A 21,209-nucleotide genomic window follows, 5' to 3' on the forward strand; every position below is an offset into this window, starting at 1 on the left:
TTTCAAAACAAACTTTTTGTCTTAAAGAGCATTACATTTTTTGATTTGTCTGTTTTTGGAGAACAAATAAAAAAAAATGCTGTTGTAAGAAGAGCTGCTGATGATATCTAAAAAAAGACTATACATTGGCATCTATGCAGTTACTAAAAAAATAGTGCAAATGAAGTCAAGAAGAATCAACTTGGTCAAGAGCATAACTTGTGGATTGTATCCTATTGTGTAACAGGGTAAAGGATGCTCTTTAGCTCTTATTATAGATGATGCGTTCCTTCCTGGCACCTCTAAGGTTTTTAGATATTGCCTCCACTCTGATTATTTCAAATGGAATGGGAAAATTTACATGCAGCTATCCAGCCTTGCAGTAGGATGCTCTCTGCCTCCTCCATATGCTGACTTAATCATGGAAAAGTATTTCCTCACATCTACAAACAAAAAACTTCAATTTGGTGGAGATATGTAGATGACGTTTTTATCACTTGGAAATACAGTGCTGCTCAGTTGATAGCACAATTTTCATTGTGCTCTCAACTCCTTCCACCAAAAATGTTTTAATTTCCAAAAAAGCCAGAGGCCTCTCTCATAGTATATACTGCAAACCTACTCATACAGGTCATTACCTACACTCAACCTCATTACACCATATATCACAAAAATTAGGTATTATGTGTAAAATATAATTTTACACTCAAAAAAGGGCAATCTCTGTCACAGGAGATGAAGAAAAACTGAAGGAAGAATTACAGTTTCTACTTCAACTACTTGCGTGCAATGGATATCCTAAGAAAATCATTCAAAAACTGCTATGCGCCACAACAAAATCCCATCATTCTCTACAGAACTTCTGTTTCCATCCCTTACATTAGTAGATTTTCACTCAGGATCACTAGTTTCCTCAAAGCTCATGACATAAGAGTGGCCTTCAGCCCATTTTAGCTACATGAGGTTTACTTCGTTCGCCTAAAGATCACATTTTCTACCTTCCTCCCTCCATTGGGTTTATAATATTCCATGGTTTTGCAGCCTTTCTTACATAGGGAAGATATCTGGAGGTTTGGAAATTAGACAGAGCATATTGAAGATGTTAATAACAACAGAGAAGACAGCTCAGGTCTAGCTTTTCATTTCTCCCATACACATCATAATGCTGAATATGATAAGATCTACATGCCTTACATAAAGGACAACTTCACTGCTTGTAACATAAAAGAATCTACTATTCTCATTCAGTTCACAAGGCATGCTCAATAGGAACCAAGGCTTGATCTGTGTGACAGAGCTGACCTATGTCATTTCCCATGCTGTACATGATTTCCCATTTCAGCTTATATTGTAATGGTTCCTACATGTTATGTATTTTAGCAATGTTATAGTTCATGTTAGCAAAGCCACAAGTCACTGTGGCAAAACTACTCGAATTTCTTTTTTATATTGTTACAGCCAAATAAACCTAATGTATTTTTCTTTTTAATTGATTTTTACTGGTTTGAAAGTCTACATATTCATCAGGAACTAAATTGGCATGCCAGCTCAATAGGCTTGTCTTTCTTACAAGATGTCAGACAATAATACCATTCTCAACTGACTGAAATATTTTCATTTAATTACAGGTAATGTATTTGTAAATGGTATGTTTAGCATTAATAATGGAACAGATTTGGTAGTACCTGCAAGAACTTTCCAAAATGAATGTGGCTATCATATCTGTACAAGAACCAATTTGGAATCCTAAATTCAAGACTCTGTTCTATCCTCCTTTACATTTCTAAAGCAAACTAAAGAATTTGAGAAAGTTAAAAACTGTCACATGAACAAATTTGACACTTTCTAACAGTGAAAAATTGACTCTAGCTACTACAAGATTGCATCATAGTGAAATCATCCCAGCCAGTTATAGAGGAAGTCAGTATCCTCATTCGGGGTCATAATTTTGTCATCACTCCTAGATATGTGTACCTATTCTAGAAATCATAATATATGGAACATTGGAGACACTTCCCACAGTGGGTAATGGTATTCATTTGAATGTGGCTGGCATTCTGATAAAATTAAAACTTTTTAAAATCAACATTCCATCAAAATAAATATTAGCGTTAAAATATACAATAACAGAAATATTGCTATAACCAAAGTAGATAAGGCAGTGGCATATCTAGGGGCAGGCAGAGGGTGCAGTCCTCCCAGGGCAACACTTTGAAACTTTTTGAACTTTTGCAGTTTATTCTAAAATACATTCTCCAGAACTCAGTTCCAAATATTGTAATACTACTGTGAATTTTCCTCACAATTGCTGTAAGTGTTGCTAGTTGTGAGAGGAGTTTTTCTAAATTAAAATTGAATAAGAATTACCCTAATTACTATGAAATAGACTTTGCCAATGTCATCAACAATTTTGCTAACAGAAAAGCAAGAAAAATAACATTTTATAATGTTGGAATTAAAGTTTTACTTCAAAAATAAACATAGGATTTTATGTAGTATTTTTGGTGTGTATTGAGAGGGACAGCAAAAGCTCTAGCTATGCCACTCAAATAAAGGTAATACAACTGTCATAATGAATCAAACAAAATATAGTATAAAAAAATGGACAATCCACTAAAGACTGCTCTGCTTACCAGGTTAAAGATTAGAATTCTACTCTCTCTCAAAAGAAAAAATGTGTATAAATATTAAAGAAAAGGTTACATCTTGGCCCAAATAAATTACCAAAAGACTAAAACTTATCATGTTAAATTTTCTCAGATATATTAGGCCCCAAAAATTCACAAGCCCTCTCCTTTCATCCTGTAGTTAATAGCATAGTCAGCACTAGACGTACAAATGTGCCAGTTACCAAAATATCAACCCACACACACACACACACACACACACAGGCAACTCTTCCTCTTTCATTAAAAATTCTATTCACTTCAAAACTTTAATCAAAAATCTTAACCTAAAACATTCAGACATCATGATCTGCTTTGATATTATTTCATTAATTAACAATATACCACTGACAGAAACCTTTGACTTTGTTAAGCCACATTTCCTCCCTGCCATTTTGAATTATTCAAATTCACGATACACCCTTATTATTTTTCATGGAAAGAAAAATTATATAAACAGCTAGATAGGATGGCACTCCACTACCATCCAATTTCTATATAGAATATCTAGAAAACTAAACAGTTAACACACACACAACTAGCAGTCTGTATTATGAAGATATGTTTGCTGTCTCATGGTCTAGACAGGTTAAGATACAGTTGTAGTGCATGTAAACATTCAAAAATATACTTCACAATAGAAAAGGAAATAACTCTCTTCTCTTCCTAGACATGCTAGTTACACATCTACCAAAAAGCAAATATGCTGGAGGAACAAGCAGGTTTTAGGAAAGACAAGAGTACCACAGATCAGATGCCTTGCCTTAGACAGATTATTGAAAAGTATAAAGAATTTAGACTTTAGAAAAAAGCATAAAGAATTTGGAGTATATGAAACACATTCAAGTTATATGTTTAATATACTCCAAAGCTTTTGACCGTGTTCAGTATAGGAAATTGTGGGAGGTAATGAAACTAATGGGTTTTCCTCAACACTTATCAGGTTGATAATTAACTTGCATAGTGAGCAAGTAGCCATGTTAAGAACAGGTGTTGGATTAACTGATTGGCTTCAGGTTGACAAGGGAGTTAGGCAAGTTACCTACTTTCTCCTCGTCTGTTTAGTATCTTGAGGACATCATGTATGTAGCATTGGTTGAGCTTAACACAGGAATCAGGATAAGTGGCAGATTGATCAGTAATCTGAGGTACGCTGATGATACAGTATGCCTTTCTAATGACAAGGAAGAACTAGGATGAATTCTTGACAAAGTTAATGAGGTCAGTAAGAACCAAGGATTTCAGCTCAATCCTGGTAAGACAGAGGTTATAGTCCTTCAAGGAAATGCATATAAGGAAGCTCCTGAAAAACAGTTTGTATCTTAATGGAGAAAGAATTGAGGAAGTCAGCAAATTCTAGTACCCAGGATTTGTTATTAATGTGAAGAATTGATTAGGAATGGCTAAAACAGTTCACTCAAAAGTAGATTGTTTTGGTTACTAATCTGTATATGTGATTTATGCCCAGATGAACCATTTTTCATACATACCATGGTCGGTGGATTTGCTCCTCCTCCTCGCAGTCAGTTTCTGAACCAGAAAGATATACATATAATGTTTGACCACAGAAGCGAGAGCTGTTGCCTGCAGATTGCCAAAAAGAGTCAATTCATGTTGAGGGGGGGGGGGAAGGAATAAGGCAATGTACGAATTCATCATCAACATGCGAAATCCAGTACTTTATATGTAAAATTTTCCAACTGTTGTGTAAGTAAAATAGTTATCACTTTACAACTAGAATTTTCATAAAAGAAAAGCTAATTTTCTGATGTATAATAATAAACGCTCATCCTACGAAACGCACTGATTACCCTCCTATTATCGGAATGGATTTGTCTTCTGCCATGCGCAGAAGTGTTGAGGTGGGTCTCACATCTGTGGTCACACAGTATATATGGACACTGTTATTAGTTTTTTGTAAAGAGTCTCTTTCTATCATCCCCCTCCCTTGGAAAAATTAAAACTTTTTCTAAGAAAGCTCATCATACATGTGCACATAATTTATGGATACAAATTATACACTTATATGTAATTTGTTCTATCTCAATACTGTGCCATTACATAGCAATCTATATTATTGGTTATGTATTTTTCTGTAGGTAATCCCTTTCTATTTATAACTTTTTGCTTTCCACTTTAAACATGTCACTCATGCCTGTGTGAATCACTGTATATTATAGGTTCACTTGCTCTGTAGTAATTTAATGTGTTACTCAAATATATCAATATCTTAATTATTGGTTACTTATTCCGAAATATAATATATTCTTACCTCTTTTGCCCAGTATACAAATGAAAAGTATGAGACAACTTCCTGTATAGGTTCACTTTGCTCTTTATTAATTTAATGTGTTACTCAAATATATCAATATCTTAATTATTTGTTATTTATGTATGCTGAAATATAATATATTCTTACCTCTTTTGCCTGGTATATAAATGAAAAGTATGAAATAACTGCTTGTATCGTGCCCCTTACAAGCACATATAACATGAGATTATTTATCCCTTCTTAATGTGAGCACAATAATATGCTATCTAATTAAAAATATTCAGACACCTGCTAGTCCCAACTCTCCCTCTAATATGAAAGACAGTAACATTTGAGTTGGGCCACTCTTTGTTGTTATAACAAACTTCAATTTTCTGTTAAGGCTTTATACTAGATTTGGATATGCCACTGCTGTAATCTCTTTCATTCTAGAAGATTAATGATGTATATCACTGATGTTGGGTGATTCAACCTGGCTTGCAGTCAGCATTCCAATTCATCCCAGAGATATTCAACAGGAATGTGATCAGGGCTCTGTGCAAGCCAATCAAGTCTTTCACCATCCATCTTATCAATCCTTTCTTGCACAGACCTTGCTTTATCGATGGAGGGGGATTGTTGTGCTATACAGGAAAGGGTCTTCACTGAATTGCCATAAAGTTGGAAGCACAGAATTGTCTAGAATGTAATTATAGATGCAACATTAAGATTCTCTGCCATCAAAATTAGGGGGCCCAGTCCAAACCATGAAAAACAGCCTCAGATCATGACACCTCCTCCATCAAACTTCATTTTTGGCACAACATATTAAGGCAGGTAGCATTCTCCTGGCATCTGCCAAACACAGACTCATCTGTCAGACTGCCAGATGGTGAAATTTGATCCATTATTGTAGAAAATGTGTTTCCACTGCTCCAGAGTCCAATGTCAGTGAGCTTTACACCAGCCTGCACAAAATTTGACTTTGCTCTTGCATGTTAAGCTTGTGTGCAACTGTATGGCCATGGAAACTCATGTTCTTCAGCTCCCAGTGAACTGCTATGGTGTTGGATTGCTTGCAGAGGCATTGGAATTTAGTACTGAGTGCTTCAACTGAAAATAGGCATGGGTCACACACTTCAGAACTCGGCAGTCCCACTCTATGATTTTATGTGGCCTACCAAGTTATGATTGTGCTGTTGTTGCTCCTAGGCATTTCATTTTCACAGTAATATCACTTATAGTTGATCTGGACAGCTGCAGCAGTACAGAAATTTTCTGAACTGAGCTGTTTGCAAAAGTGGCATTCTATAATAGTGTCATATTGAAAGTCACTGAATTCTTCGATATGGCCCATTGTACTGTTAATGTTTGTTTATGGAGATTGCAAGACCTTGTGCTTCCTTTTATACTTTCACGAACCATTGTTGTGATGTATATAGCCATATCCACTACTATGAAGGATTGTACGGATCTTTTTGATCAGATAATGTATCCATGCACCATGGGCATCTGCATGGATACATTATCTGATCAAAATCCCCCCCCCCCCAGATTTACTTATGGAAAAAAATCCCCCAAAATTAAACAATTAAATAAAAATTTCAGCGCCGTCTGAGCAATTCAGGTATAGACTTTTTATGTCCTGTTCCTGCTCAGCAGATGAAGTTGATCTTTCCACCTTAATCTTGGACGTCTGCGGTCTCTTCTTCTCTGTGGGTTTATATTTATATGCTAATATTATTATTATTCTGTTTCTTGTATGATGTTTTTTTGTATCTGATCGTTCTCTTATATCTGTGTTTTTCTTTTTATCTAACCTAGTGAGTCCCAGGAGAGGTCTTAGAAACTTCATTTGTGCTGCTTCCAATCTTTGTTTGTTTCTTTGTTTTAGGATCTAAGTTTCACTTCCAAATCTGAGAGATGGTTTAGAGGTCATATTATGTAATCTTAATTGAGTTTCTTTAGTCATTTGTTTTTCAAAATTTCTTTTAATTATGCCATTCATTCTATTGTAAATTTGTAGTCTTGCTTCCAATTGTGAATCAGTATTGTATTGCAAGATTATATTTCCCAAGTATTTGAATTCTGTAACTTGTTCTATTATTTTATTGCTGAGCATAATTTTGACTTTTTGAATGGTGTTTCGACACATTGCCATAGCTTTTGTTTTTGTTTCAGAGATTTTCATTTAAAATTTTTTTGCTGTTTCCTTTAGATGGTTAGTTGCAATTTGGAGTTTATCTTCTGAATTTGAAATTAGTCCTTCATCATCTGCATAAAGTATTATATTTAGCTGTATATTATTTGTTAGTTTAACTCCATCTTTGACAGTTGTTTTCCATTCTTTTAGGATTCTGTTTATATAAATTGAATAGGATTGGGGATAAGCCACGACCTTGTCTTACTCCTTTATTTATAGTTATAGGTTCTGATAATGTTCCTTCTGCAAATTTGATGCAAATTTTTGTTTCTCTGTATAGACTTTTCATTGCATTAATTAATTGAGGAGGTATTTTATCATCTTGTAATATTTCCCAGAGTAGATTTCTGTTCAAGTTATCAGATGCCTTTTCGTAGTCAATAAATAGAAGAAAAGTGGGCAGATTAAATTCTTTTCTTTTTTCTATGATCTGTTGCATTGTGAAAGAGGCAACCGTGCATCCTCTCTCTCTCTCCTAAAACCACACGTTCTTCTTCTAAATAATTTTCTGTATATTTAATTAGTCTGTTCTTTAAAATGTTTGCATATAGTTTAGATGTTGTTATTAAGATAGTAATGCCTCTGTAACTTCCACATTTGTCCTTGGGATCTTTTTTCGTCAATATTTATTATTACTGCTCCAGTTTCCCATTCTTTTTGGATCTTTTGATATTTCCAGATATTATTGAAGAGTTTAAGTATTGATGTAATTATTTGTCTCCAAGCTTTCCCCGCCCCCCAGCAAATTTTCTGCAGATGCTCATACAATGCACAATTTTTTTTTTTTTACATTCATGATAATATTTATATATAATTTTCTTTTCAGGCACTGTACTTTTAATAACAGCAAACAGTGCTGTAGGTAAAGTTCCAACTTTTATGGCTGGATATAATCAGTATAAAGGAAATTTTGATTTTCTGTTTCTGTTTTCTTATCAAAATTAAATTACATTTAAAAACTTACGTAAAGTTTAGAAATGCTTTAGCAGTGAAAATAGATAAAAAATGATCTATCCACTGTTAAAGACTTCTTGTTTTTTTGAATCTAGCTTAGGCCTGTAGTAGGGTTCCTATACTACAAGCCTAAGCATATATGTTATTATTTATAACACATAACTTTATATCATTTCAAAATCATTTTGTCTAATTTTGGGGTTAAAAATGATATTCAGTTTAATCCAAAATTTAAATTATGCAAATTTTTGTGCATAGTTGTATACCATAGATATAAGGGCCAAGCAAATCTAATTGGTGCTTTTATAATTGCAAGCAAACTTAAAAAAAAAAATCTTTACATTTTTTCTTTTCATATATTACTTTTTTGTGATGTGTCACTTAGAAGAGAATTTACATCTGATTATACATTGATAGATTATTGTTTTATAGTGTTATATTTTTCAGTTGCAAACTGATGAATATAGTAGGTAGTTGATGATTTTTATCTCATCAATAATGTCACCTCTCAAGGTCTTGGGTAGTGGAAGGGAATAGCAGGGCAGGGCAGGGCTGTCACCTTAGAAGGTGTGTTTTTTGAGCAGACAGGTTCATGCCCTTTCTGACTTCTCAGTCCCTCCCACTACTTTGCTTATTAAATATCAGCACTTGCATATAAAAACTTTGATTCTCTAAAACAAGTTTTACCTTGGCTTATTCCCATTATTTTCTGTTTTGTGAAATAAAAGAGATTTGGCTAAAAAACAGATCTGCCATTTTCTATGCTGGTGAAATTTTTCCAGTTGAAGTGCATATTGTTAAAGATTGTGAACATGAAATCAGCACTGTAACATTCTCTCCTTTTCTTTCCTTATTTAGTACTAAATGTTTATTTTCTTTATATTTGTCTTTTAGGACCTAATCATACAATTCTTTACCAACATTCTCAAGGTGAAACAAGTAAAATTCCATCAAAAGCAGGAAATTATGAAACTCAACCACCAAGGTCAAAATTTGCATATCATGGCTTTACCTTTCATTATAAAGGAATTACTGTTAAGAAGAGTGATAATTTCACTGAGGTTGTTTTGAAGTTAAATGATAATAAAGACATCTTTTTGACAATTGAGGTTTGTAATTATTATTTTGTTGTATATATTTTCTGCTTCAATAATTTTTTAAGTCAGTTTCAGTATTTTTATAAGTCAGTGTTTTCATTGACTTATAAATTAATGTTCAAACTGTTCATCACAGATCTATTTTGCATCATTTTATTTTTGTGATTTGTGATTAACATTGTGAATAAACAATAAAGATTCTATTTTTGTTTCGTAGTATATCTTCTTTTGACAGATATATATTTCCCCTTTTAGAATTTTTGTAGTAATGGTTTCAGATTCAGAATTCTAGAGCCATTTTATATGCACACAAAACCAATTTGCTAAGCAGCACATTCATCCCACAATTTATTTTTCTCTTTTTTGGAAATACCAAAAATACATTAGTCTGAAAAGGAGTTTTCATGTGAGATTCATATTCTGTTGTACAGAAATGAGATAACTCTTCCAGCATATGTTAAAAATCAGAATTTATGATGTTTATTATGGCTTTTTTTTATTCTCTTCCCCCCTCTTCAGATGTTCCTCAAAGAGATTCATATTGGGCTTGTTGAGCAGTGAAGAATATATACCATCACTAACCAATACTTAGCTAGAATACAATGCATGAATGTCACAGCATAAAAAGCAATGTGTATCAGTATTCACAACAGTAGCCACTTGGTTGGACCTTACAACTTTGATCTTATTTGAATGCTTGTATAATAGTCTAGTATTTTGTATGTGCAGGTTTTATTTATATATATATGAAGCATCCCTGAGAATGACAAGCACTAAGATATTACTGAAACTGCAGAGCTCAGTTATTTGTTGCAGTATATAAAATTACATTATTCAACATGTGAAGTTCTGTTAAAAATAACATTATAATTATCTGCTATTTCTGATAGTAGCCAGATTTAGTAGAAGTACTAACTACAGCGCCCACTTTGATGATAGTTTAGTCTATCATCAATGACTGGCAGAGACAACTAGTTGCAGTATGAATGGAAAATGTCTGACTAGATATCTCAAGTTAGTGTGTGTGTGGGGGGGGGGTAACTTAAATTTTTATTGTAAATTGGAAGGATGTGTAAAAAGATTGTTTGATGTTAAATAGAATGTAAGTCAAGATTGTACATGCCCCCACTATTTGTAATCTTCATGGATACTAATATTAAACCTGATGTTAGAATAGGATATAGTAAAATTAATTCTTTACTCTAAATGAGTAATATTCAAACTGTGTTCCAGTAAAACCTTTGGTAATTCTGCAAAAATATTTTTAATAGAATTCTAATTTTTGTCAATTATGTATTTTTTTGTTTTGTTTTTTTCATAATCAGTTTTTCATAAGCATTTTCATAATCAGTTTACAGTTAATTATTGAAAAGAAAACTAATTCTTAATTAAAAAAAACAATAAGATTTTTTAATTTTTATATATCCATATTGTGACTACACTGTCCCTGGAATATATATTTCTGAGTGCTCAGTCATGCTAAGTTGTGCTGGCCATAAACAGTTTAATTTATATATATATATATATATATATATATATATTAATCCTATACATTAATAGAATTAATAGAAATACATTAATCGAAGAACCTATAACCACATCAGTGTCGTGTAGTACAGAGATAAGGATTGAGAAAGAAGTTTATTTACATTTTTCTTCAGGAGCTGTTCAGGAATAGAGGAGGAGATGGAGAAGCATCTTGTGTTTGCAGTTGCACTGAAAAGGAATGCTGGGCAGCTGCTTTTCTTGTTTTAACAGGCCCATCAGAAAGTGGAGGAATAATGGTTGCCAGTTCAGTGAAACAGTGCTGAAATATTGCATTTTTGAGATAGAGATTAAAGTGAGTCTGTAAGGGAGAATCATCTATGAGCTGAATTCTCTCTTTTGGACAGCATTGAGAATTTTTAGAGATGTTTTAGGTGGACCCCAAACATGCAAGCAGTATTCCAAGGATGGAATTAACTGAAGAGATGCTCAGTTTTTAGATGCTGTGGAAGTGATTGATGTATTATGTTTATGCCAAGGATAGGCTGGAAGTGTACATTAATCCAAGGAGAGATCTGATCCTGTCTGGTGATTTGTGTATTACTGAAGATAAGGTAGAGAGTAGGATAAGTGAGCTGAAATCCCTTTTTGTGAGAGAAAAGGCAAGACTGCATTGTGGTGTTGGCATTGAAGCTGACTAGGTCCTGTCCCCATTGAAGGATGATATGGAGATTAGTGTTTAAGACAACGGTTGTAGATGATCTTGATGCTGGGGATGTCTGAGCATTGTATGGTTTCTTGAATGAGTAGGATGAATGGAGTTTACCATCATTAGAAAATCTGGGTGATGGAGAGTAGGCAGTTTATGTGTAGGAGAAAGAGAGTAGCGAGGCATTCCTGAACTAGTGGCAAGGCTCGGAGAGAGAGAGAGAGAGAGCACTATCTGCACATGGCATGCAGTGAATGACCAGAGAGAAAGCTGGCTGCCCAATTACAAAGGGTGGCAGGTAGACCAAAGGATAGCAATTTGTTTAGCAGGCTTTGATGTCTGACATAATCACAAGCTCTGGAAATTATATCAGGAGCAACAGCACAGGTTTCTCTGAACCTTTCCACGGTATATGTCCATTGGTGGATGATGTGTGCTAAGAGGTCAGTCATGGACCTTTAATGACAAAATCCATATTAGGGATTGCTGATTAACCAGTGGGCCTCTATTGATGACTTTGTCCATTATTATGGAGATGATTGAGGTAATGGCAGTTGGTCAGTAATTTGATGGCAGCCCTCTATCTCCCTATTTTGGAATAAGTTGGATATCTGCTTACTACCATGTATTGGGATAGGTGTTAGCTCTGTAGCACAGTGTTTGAGTACAATTGGTGAGACGCCATCAGGAGTAGAAGACTTAACTGTCCAAGTTGTTTAGTATTCTTCTGATGCCTTTTTTGCTGAAAAACCATAGGAAGCATACAGTGCTCACATTCTGGTAAGGCAGGAGATGATTTGCTTGTGTGGTATTCTTTCTTGACTATTATGTATATAAACTATTACACTTTTTTTTTATAATGATAAATTAAATGTCAAGTGACTTTTAATTTATCATCCTACATGTTTCGCCAATTTTTCTATCAGCATCTTCAGGGAATACAAATTAGTAAGCTATATGAAGGTAACAGACTAGGTTATAACTGATGGTTCTAATTCATACAAAAATTAGTATTGTGCAAGACAATGCACGTGTCTCGGGAACGTGATTTATTTGTTATGTTGGATTCTGATTATGTAGAGATTAGAGTAATTATTATTCGCTTCAGAATCCAACATGATCTTCCATCACAAAGATTAGACTTGTAAATATTATTAATGTAAACAATTTATTTTACAATTTAATATGCATATAACCACTTTCATTTTATCTAATATTTAATTAATTAATCAAGGATATATGTGTTAATAATGAAAAAACTGTATTAAATATTATTAAGCTATTTTATTTATTACTGTGTTAATATTATAAGAACTTGTATTTGATAATTTAACTGCGCATTAATTGAAATATAAATATTCTTTATTTATTCCTATTTGTAGAAGTTTAGCGTTATGCAATACCTCAATTTTATTATATTTTGTTTGGTTGTCATGGAAACATATGTAAGTGAACGAGCATGTTTCGGAACAGAACGTGGGGAGAAAGCTGAAAGTTTACTAAAAAGGAATTAGTTAAAGAGATCACGAGAAGAATTTAGGCGGGAAAAAAGGATATAAAAAGCGAGGAACGCTGGAAAAGAGAGAGCATTAAAGATTTATAAGAGAGAGATTGGCATTAGGTTGGATTCGGAGCATTCGGGAATCACAGTGCGATAATAGCGAGTTCGCAAGTCACTCAAGCAGCTAAATAAAGTCTACTAGTCAAAAGGTGGTTAGCTAATAAGTTGTAGAATAACAGTTATAGCTATGGAAAACAGCTGAGTGACTACTAAATAGACTAGCAATACTTGAGTTGAGATTTAATTTCAGCGCCGACCTTTCAAGGACATACGGAACCTTGAAGCAAAGTACGAAGTTTCTAGAAATAGTGGAGGCTGTAAAATTGAAGTTTACCGATAGCTGTGTTTGGAATTGTAGTGTCTGAAGAATTAATTAAATGCTGGAAGAATGAACAACTGTGCATATAAAACCTCAAGTTAAGAATTATTGTGTATTGCCTTATTTCATAAGTGATCAGTAGTACTTTATGCAACAACGTTTGTTTATGTGTATTGTGACCGATGATTAGTTCAGTTATTGCTTAGAAGAATTATTTTAATGAGTGCCGTATACTGTTTAAGTGTTTACAGTTATAAAAAAATGTTTGTGTGTAAGTTTATGAAGAAAGAAGATTATCGGTAAGATTATTCCAACCATTAATATTCCTTTGCAGAGAAGTGTGTGAGTTTCATCCTAGAATATCCTTATATTAACAGTAACTATTGTGGAGATTAGCTGAAGTGTAGATTTAAAAGTGTATGCTTGTGAAGAGGTGTTACTGCATTTTTATTGTATTTGAAACTTAAGAAACTGTGAGATATTTGTGCAAACGGTTACTGAGGAACTTTGTGACTTTGAGTTTTACCAAGCAGTTAATTGAACTTTGTGAGAGCTAAAATGTTTATAATATCTTACTTAGTGATTTGAACTTAAGTGTAAATTGTGATTCTAAATTAAATGTTTGTTTTTGTTTATCTAAAGTGTATTTTGCCTGAATCTCTTTTACTGCACCATTCATAAAATATTCGAACCAAAGCAGGTAAATTAAGTTAGTTAAATATACTCGGCCAGTATATGTATTAAGGAGAAATAGTTGAGGTTGATTTATCTTCAATTCTTGAACTAATTCAGATATAGAGTGGCGCAGTCTATAAATATAAATTTTCTTTATATTTGTATTAGAAATCAACTAGCAACTATTTTTTAGGTTAAGAACATCGTAATAACTAAATGTCGGATCCAAAGTATAGATTGACAAGAAGTAGGATCCAACAGTTATGACTCATGATGTAATTGTCATGAAAGTTCATTTCTTTGATGTTTAATGATCTGATTAAAGATCATTAAATTTAATGATCTTTAATTTTATTAAATTTGATTAAATTTAATTTAATGATCTAACTCCAAGATTGTATGGCATTCCTAAAATTCATAAAGAAGGTATACCATTACGTCCAATAGTTGATGGAATCTATTCTCCTATTTACCAACTGTCCAAGTACCTTGCAAAGATTTTACAACAACACATTCACATCTCAGATACTTATATTAAAAACTCGCAACATTTTATAGATAAATTAAAAAAACATCCCTATCTATGAAGATGATATACTAGCAAGCCTGAACATTACATCTCTGTTTACAAACATTCCAGTGGTTGAAGTCATCAACATCTTAGACAACTTGTTCCCAAGAAACATCACTACTTTGTTCAATCACTGTTTAACTTCTAACTATTTTATTTGGCAAAAAACTGTCTATAAACAACTTGCCGGATTAGCCATGGGTAGCCCCCTCTCTCCTCCTTGTGCTGACTTATTCATGGAAGATCTAGAGGATAAAATCTTATCCCAGATCATTCCAAAACCGAAAATTTGGTACAGATATGTTGATGATATCTTTCTCATTTGGGATCATATGGATTACCTCAACCAAATCAATAGTTTCCACCATACCATCAAATTCACATTAGAAATTGAAAAAGATGAAATACTGCCATTCCTAGACATCCTAATAAAGAAACAAATCAATAATAGTATCAACCTATCTGTGTATAGAAAACCTACAAATACTGGATGTTACCTCCATTTCAACTCGTCTCATCATATATCTCAGAAACTTAGCATTATCCATATGCTCAAGAAAAGAGCTATACAGTACACAATAGACCAAGATGACCTACAAACGGAATTAACTACAATATCCAGAGAGCTATCTTTAAATGGTTATCCAAAAAGACTCTACAACAAGATTCTCTTGACTGATATACCACATAGACAACGTGATGATGTCCAATACATTAGTACTATTACTATTCCATTTGTCAGCAACATTTCCAAAAAATTGGCTAACCTTCTAAAACCACATAATATCAGAGTAGCATTCAAGCCAGTCAACACTATTCGGAAATTTTTAAGATCACCGAAAGACCCTCATCCATTCTACAAGTACTCTGGAGTATATAATATACCTTGCTCATGTGGTATTAGTTACATAGGTCAGACCTCTAGAAGCTTCGAAATGAGAAAGAAAGCACATAGGGTATGTCAGAAACAACAGACAAGACATTTCAGGCCTTTCTTGCCGCTTTGCCTCTACCAACCATCACATTGAGTGGGATAAGAGCCTTATGCCCTATATAGAAGATAACTACCATTCAAGAACCTTCAAGGAAGCAGCTACAGTTGCCCGTACAACTGAAAACCTAAACAAGAATCAAGGTCTAACCTTACCAGAAATTTGGAAAGTTTTAATCTGATCATTAAACATCAAAGAAATGAACTTTCTCATGACAATTACATCATGAGTCATGACAAATAAATCACGTTCCCAAGACACGCGCATTGTCTCGCACAATACTAATTTTTGTATGAATTAGAACCATCAGTTATAACCTAGTCTGTTACCTTCATATAGCTTACTAATTTGTATTCCCTGAAGATGCTGATAGAAAAATTGGCAAAACATGTAGGACGATAAATTAAAAGCCACTTGACTAACATTATAAAAAAAGTGTAATAGTTTATATGATTTGCTTGTGTTATCTATGCAAGAGTTGGAGGAAAAGAGTGATGTCAGATCAGCTTTATTTTTGGATACTGTAACAGTGGTGCCATTTGGATGAGAGAGAGATGGAAGTGCAGGTAAGCAGAAATTGTGTCTGATGGCCTTAGCAAGGAATTGGAAGGTAAAGTTTCCATTAGGACTGGATGCAAGTTTTCTGCTGTTGGCTTTGTGTAGTCAGATTTAGATTTGCAGATGATTGTTGTGCATTTATTACATGCTGAACCAGAGTTTGCAAAGTAGATCACATTTGGGTAGAGTGCGAATGAAGGTCTTCATTCCAGTGAGGATAATTTCTGTGGCTCAGAGCAAGTGTTTGGATTAGAGGAGCAGAAGCAATAATCAACCCATGGAAAGGAAGAGTAGAAATTTCAGAGGTCATCCACTTAGTAACTTTAGTGCTAAAGGACAGGAGGTGGGGAGTGGTTGGTGGAAGAGTATTCTCTGAGAGAAGAGACCTGAATAAGATTGTAATCTGAGTTACTGAGAGGAGAGATGACCTCTGCAGTGTATCTGGAAGAAGTACTGGTTAAAAAGAGATCTAGAGTGTATTGGTAGAATGAAGAGAGTTACCAGGAATGCAGGTAGGTAGTTGTATGATTTGTGTCATGTTATTGCTTGTAACAGACTTCTGCATCTTATCTAGCTTGGTCAGTGGTGTTGGAAAAGGGGAACCATCTGGAGTGCTGAGGTCACCTAGGAAGTTGACCTCACCACTTCAACAACTGGATTGCAGATGGTCGATCCTTATGGAGAGGAAAGTGAGTTCAGAGACTGTGAATGCAGTAAATGGATGTTACTAAATGGGGAAAACAAACCTTGAGTCAGAGAGGTGAAAAACTGGGGATTCTAAATTAGCCTGTAAAGGCACAGAAGCCACTTTTGGTGAAAAGACTTGCAGTGTGTAATTTGGACATTGAAAGTGGACGGTAGTGATGTTAAATATCATTTATGTTGGTGTTTATGCCATGGGTGTTAGTAAAGCAGATGTGCAAGTCATTTATTTTTGTGGAGTTTCTGGCACAATTTATATGTTACACTAGGTCTGTCTTTTTTGTTGGGATTGGTTTTTGAGGGGATTTCTTTTAGTTGCATTGCCAGTGTTTCATTATAGGTTCATTTATGGTTAAATAGAAAGATGGAGTGGGGACACACATTGAGAGAAGATAGACTCTTAGATATAATATGCATACAGAGAGCAACCAGTCTCCTTGCTGTGGCATTATTGACAGTGCCTCACATATTTTTTGGACTTCTTCTCCAGGAAGAAGTCCAAAAAATAATCTTGCTGCCAAAAAAATAATCTTGCTGCCTCACTCTCCAGGCACAGCCTGGCAGAGTGTGAGGCAGCAAGATTATACACCAGTTGACCGGGAAGCCTCCTGGCTCATTGCTGAGAGGTTATGGTCCATGTACTATCTGCCAGCAGCACCACTCTTTTTACTGAAGTACCTTTGAAATGGAGGTTTGGGGATCTCTAACTATGTTTAATAGGCTCTGGGTGGGTTTTATCACACTGCTTGGAGAAGGGGGGGATAGAAACTGGAATCTCTGTTTTGGTGAGTGAACATGGCATTCACCACTTCAGGCCTCCAGTAAGTTGGGTGGTGTTATTTCTCTGGGTGATAATAGTCATCAACCACTTAGTGGGTCTAGTTGGCATATCCTCCAGCTAGGAAGATATCCTTTTGCAGTGGGAGTACTTACTGGGTTTGCTAAACAGGCAAAACACTACTACAGGAAGGCAAGGGTTGGGTTGACTTGACTGGAACAGGCTGGATATGTGCATTGCTTACCCATTAGTTGCCCTGTTCTCTTAAATAAATCTGCTACAGATCTTCAGCCTGTCCTATCCAGAATGTTTCTCAAGGATGTTATAACTTTCTACTGAGAGTGCAAATATTATATTTGTATTCTCGGTAGCTTATCTATAACAACATATTTTAGATACTTAGACACAATGTTTATTAAAGAGGACAAATTAAATATGGAAGTAGTAACAGAGTAACTTGTAATTTGTGTAGGAATTTTTACTTGTTAATTTCCTCCACCATCATTGCAGGAAAAGAGTGCTTTCAGATTGAAGCTAGATAATTTCTAGGAGACTTTCACATGTCCGGGAATGCAAGAACTGACTGGATTGTATGATTTCTAATTTCTAGTATGATTTCTGATTATTGAAGGTTGTTCCAGAACATCACTATTTTCATCTGAGAGCCAGGGTGAAAAAGTCAGCTGCTGGAACAACCTTAACAGAATTGATGATGGGTACTCTCAGCATAAGAATCATCAGTGGAATGAATTAGCAAAGGAATTATAGAAATACTAGGTTAACATAATTGGTGCAGAGATTAAGAAGACTAAAATATGTGAGAGTCTTCTGAATAATAGTATAATTAATATAAGATGATTTATTCAGATGCTAGGAATTGGTGACAATTTCAAGTATAATGATTTCAGCAGGTTTCAAAATTGGACTTAGTTGTACGTATGGTTCCCTAGAAATGAAGAAGTGCAAAATTTTTTCCAAGTCAGTCTGGAGTGTAGCTGATGTAAGTGAAATGTTGGTGTTTGTTGGAGATCTAAACAGCAGAGGAAAGAATGAATCCCAGATGTTTAAAAATCTTTATGGACAATTTGGAGAAACATTAAGGCTGCTAATAAAATTGGTTTTGAGGTTAAATCATGGATGTGCTTTCAGCAGTGCTAAAAGATAAGTAATTTTTTTTCAAATTTTAATCAATAATATCAAGTTAATTTGCTGTAATTTTATGTTTTTAAAGTTGTGTGATAGATTGAGTAGTATCGAGCCATTTAGATTTTAAGAAAAACTTGTGTATTTTGTATTAAGGTTGATATCATCGGTTTTGTGATAATGTATATATATAGAATATATCAGCAAAATACATTTTGCTGATATATTCATATCAGCATATATATATATATATATATATATATATATATATATATTCATATCAGCACATATATATATATATATATATATATATATATATATTCATATCAGCACATATATATATATTCATATCAGCACATATATATATATATTAAAGAATAAATTTTAAATGACTTTAAAACCGAGATAAAATATTAAATTTTAATGATAACGATACAACTAGTTTCAGCCTTTTACAACCTTCTTCAGGTATCCACTAAAGATAGAACACAGTAATAAAAAATTGAAGTTACAAAAAACAGAATTACAGGCAAAAAATGCAATACATAATTGACACAAAACATTGTATTTTTCAAGTCGTTCTATCTAACATGCTATTGTTTGTTGCATGCGTGCTTGCAGGTTCTCGTGAGCACCAGTATTGAACAACTGCAGTATGACTATCAGGGATGTTATAACTCAAATTGTTGTTCAAATGTTCAGGATTAAGGAGGATTTTTCTGGACTCCACGATTTTCCTTTCAAACTCATCACTACAACAAAAAATATTTTCGGATTTATCCCAGCAAAATTGAGTGACTGTAGATCATCATGAGGGTTATTAGAGAAAAGAACATGACTGGATAGCACAGATGCATGTGATCTTTTATAGGAGATGTCTCTCTTATGCTCCTCAATACGCAGTTCAACAGATTTGTTAGTCTGTCCAAAATAAGGAATATTACAGTCACACCATAACTTGTAAACACCTGAATATTTCAGGTTATGACGAATAGGTTCGAATGGGTTATAAGAGAATGGACTTTAGGGAGTGTAGTGAAAAAGTTGAACTGCTTATTGAGGAGCATAAGAGAGACATCTCCTATAAAAGATCACATGCATCTGCGCTATTCAGTCATGTTCTTTTCTATAATAACCCTCATGATGATCTACAGGGTCACTCAGTTTGCTGGGATAAATCCGAAAACATTTTTCGCTGTAGTAATGAGTTTGAAAGGAAAATCGTGGAGTCCAGGGAAATCCTCTGTTAGATCTGAAATAGGCGACCTCATTTTACATGACATCACCATTCCAGAATCTAACAGTAAACATAAAATAAATATGCATACTTATCTTTAGCACAGTATAACTATGTTTTTTTTTTGTAAACAACATCTTGTATATTAAACTTTGAAATATGTGAATTAAAATTAATCTATCTGTATGTCAAGCATGAATGTAAGTCAGCAAAAAGGGGCAGTTATTAGAGAAATAATTAGTGATTTTCTACAAATGAAAGAATGCAAGTTATTCAGCAACATAGGGCAAAGATTGCCCTAACGCTACAAGAGCAGCATATGCACCCGCGGGCATCACATTTGAGAAAATATCGTGATGCATACATTCTCGGAAATAGAAAGTCCCGTATGTTGATCAATGATGTCACCTAGTTGGAGACCAATAGGTGAGACGATAATAGAAATTCAAACTCGGAAAGGTGGCGCTCTTGGGAGTGTATAAAAACCGGCAACACGGAATTGAATCCCCCCGTTTTCTTGTTCCTGCATTTCTCTCCATGTGCTGGTGCAACCTATATAACAAAAGGTGCTACAAGTGTTCATCGCAGTTCAGCTCTTATTTTTAAGAGCTGACGCTCGAGAAGTTCCGGCATGGCACCGCAGCAGAGTTTGGCAAGATCGAGCATAGGCCGTCAAATGAGAAGGTCGTTGACGTAAAACCTTAGCAGAGAGATAGTGCCCAGCTCAGGAGAGCACGTGTATCCCACATGGCAAGAATCAAGATAGCCAGAATCGTAACAAAGAAGGAAGGACGGAAAGAAACCGATAAAGAGTAGATAAGTACTTTCACTTGTTCTAGCCCCTTTTGAGAATTGACTAACAGTGTGAGGAGAGTGTATCTTAAGTTTGTATTAGAAGGAAGTGAGAAGAACTAAGATTTATGTAAATGACTCTATGCCTTTTGAAATGAACTTTAAGAACTTTCAGTTTGATAGAGAATTTGTCGTGATTCATTCGAGCGAGATTACAAATGTGATGAATGCCTAAATGTCCAATAGAGTTGTAGATAAGAATGTAAAATATGTTGAAATATATAATTTGCTAAAATTTAGAAATCAATGCTTAATTATTTAAAGAACGAGAGGGTGAGAGAAAAGTAGAAGTTTAATTTAGAATTAATAATTATTTTATTTTGTATTGCATTGCATAATGAGTTCATTAAATTTATTTGATACTTTGCATGTCTGTGTTTCTGATCATGCTGACTGACCCTTCATAAAATACGAACCTATGATTGTACGTGTGCACGGGGATGTCCCAGTTAAGAGTAGTAGGGCACGACTGCAATA

The 21,209-nt window shown here is 34.3% G+C and overlaps 1 protein-coding gene across 2 annotated transcripts in view; it reads left to right on the plus strand.

Moving 5' to 3' along the window:
• The window catches only part of LOC150100547 (uncharacterized), a 237,005-nt gene that overhangs the window by 73,917 nt on the left and 141,879 nt on the right, over positions 1-21,209 (plus strand). For both annotated transcript variants that reach the window (XM_090401662.1, XM_090401661.1), the window contains exon 4: positions 8,948-9,162. In XM_090401662.1, the coding sequence (XP_090257788.1) occupies positions 8,948-9,162 (215 nt within the window). The remainder of the gene's footprint in view (positions 1-8,947; positions 9,163-21,209) is intronic.

This window comes from Typopeltis vanoorti, chromosome 12, assembly GCF_054136105.1.
Source record: "Typopeltis vanoorti isolate ZY-2024b chromosome 12, IOZ_Tvanoo_1.0, whole genome shotgun sequence".
NCBI lineage: Eukaryota > Metazoa > Arthropoda > Arachnida > Uropygi > Thelyphonidae > Typopeltis > Typopeltis vanoorti.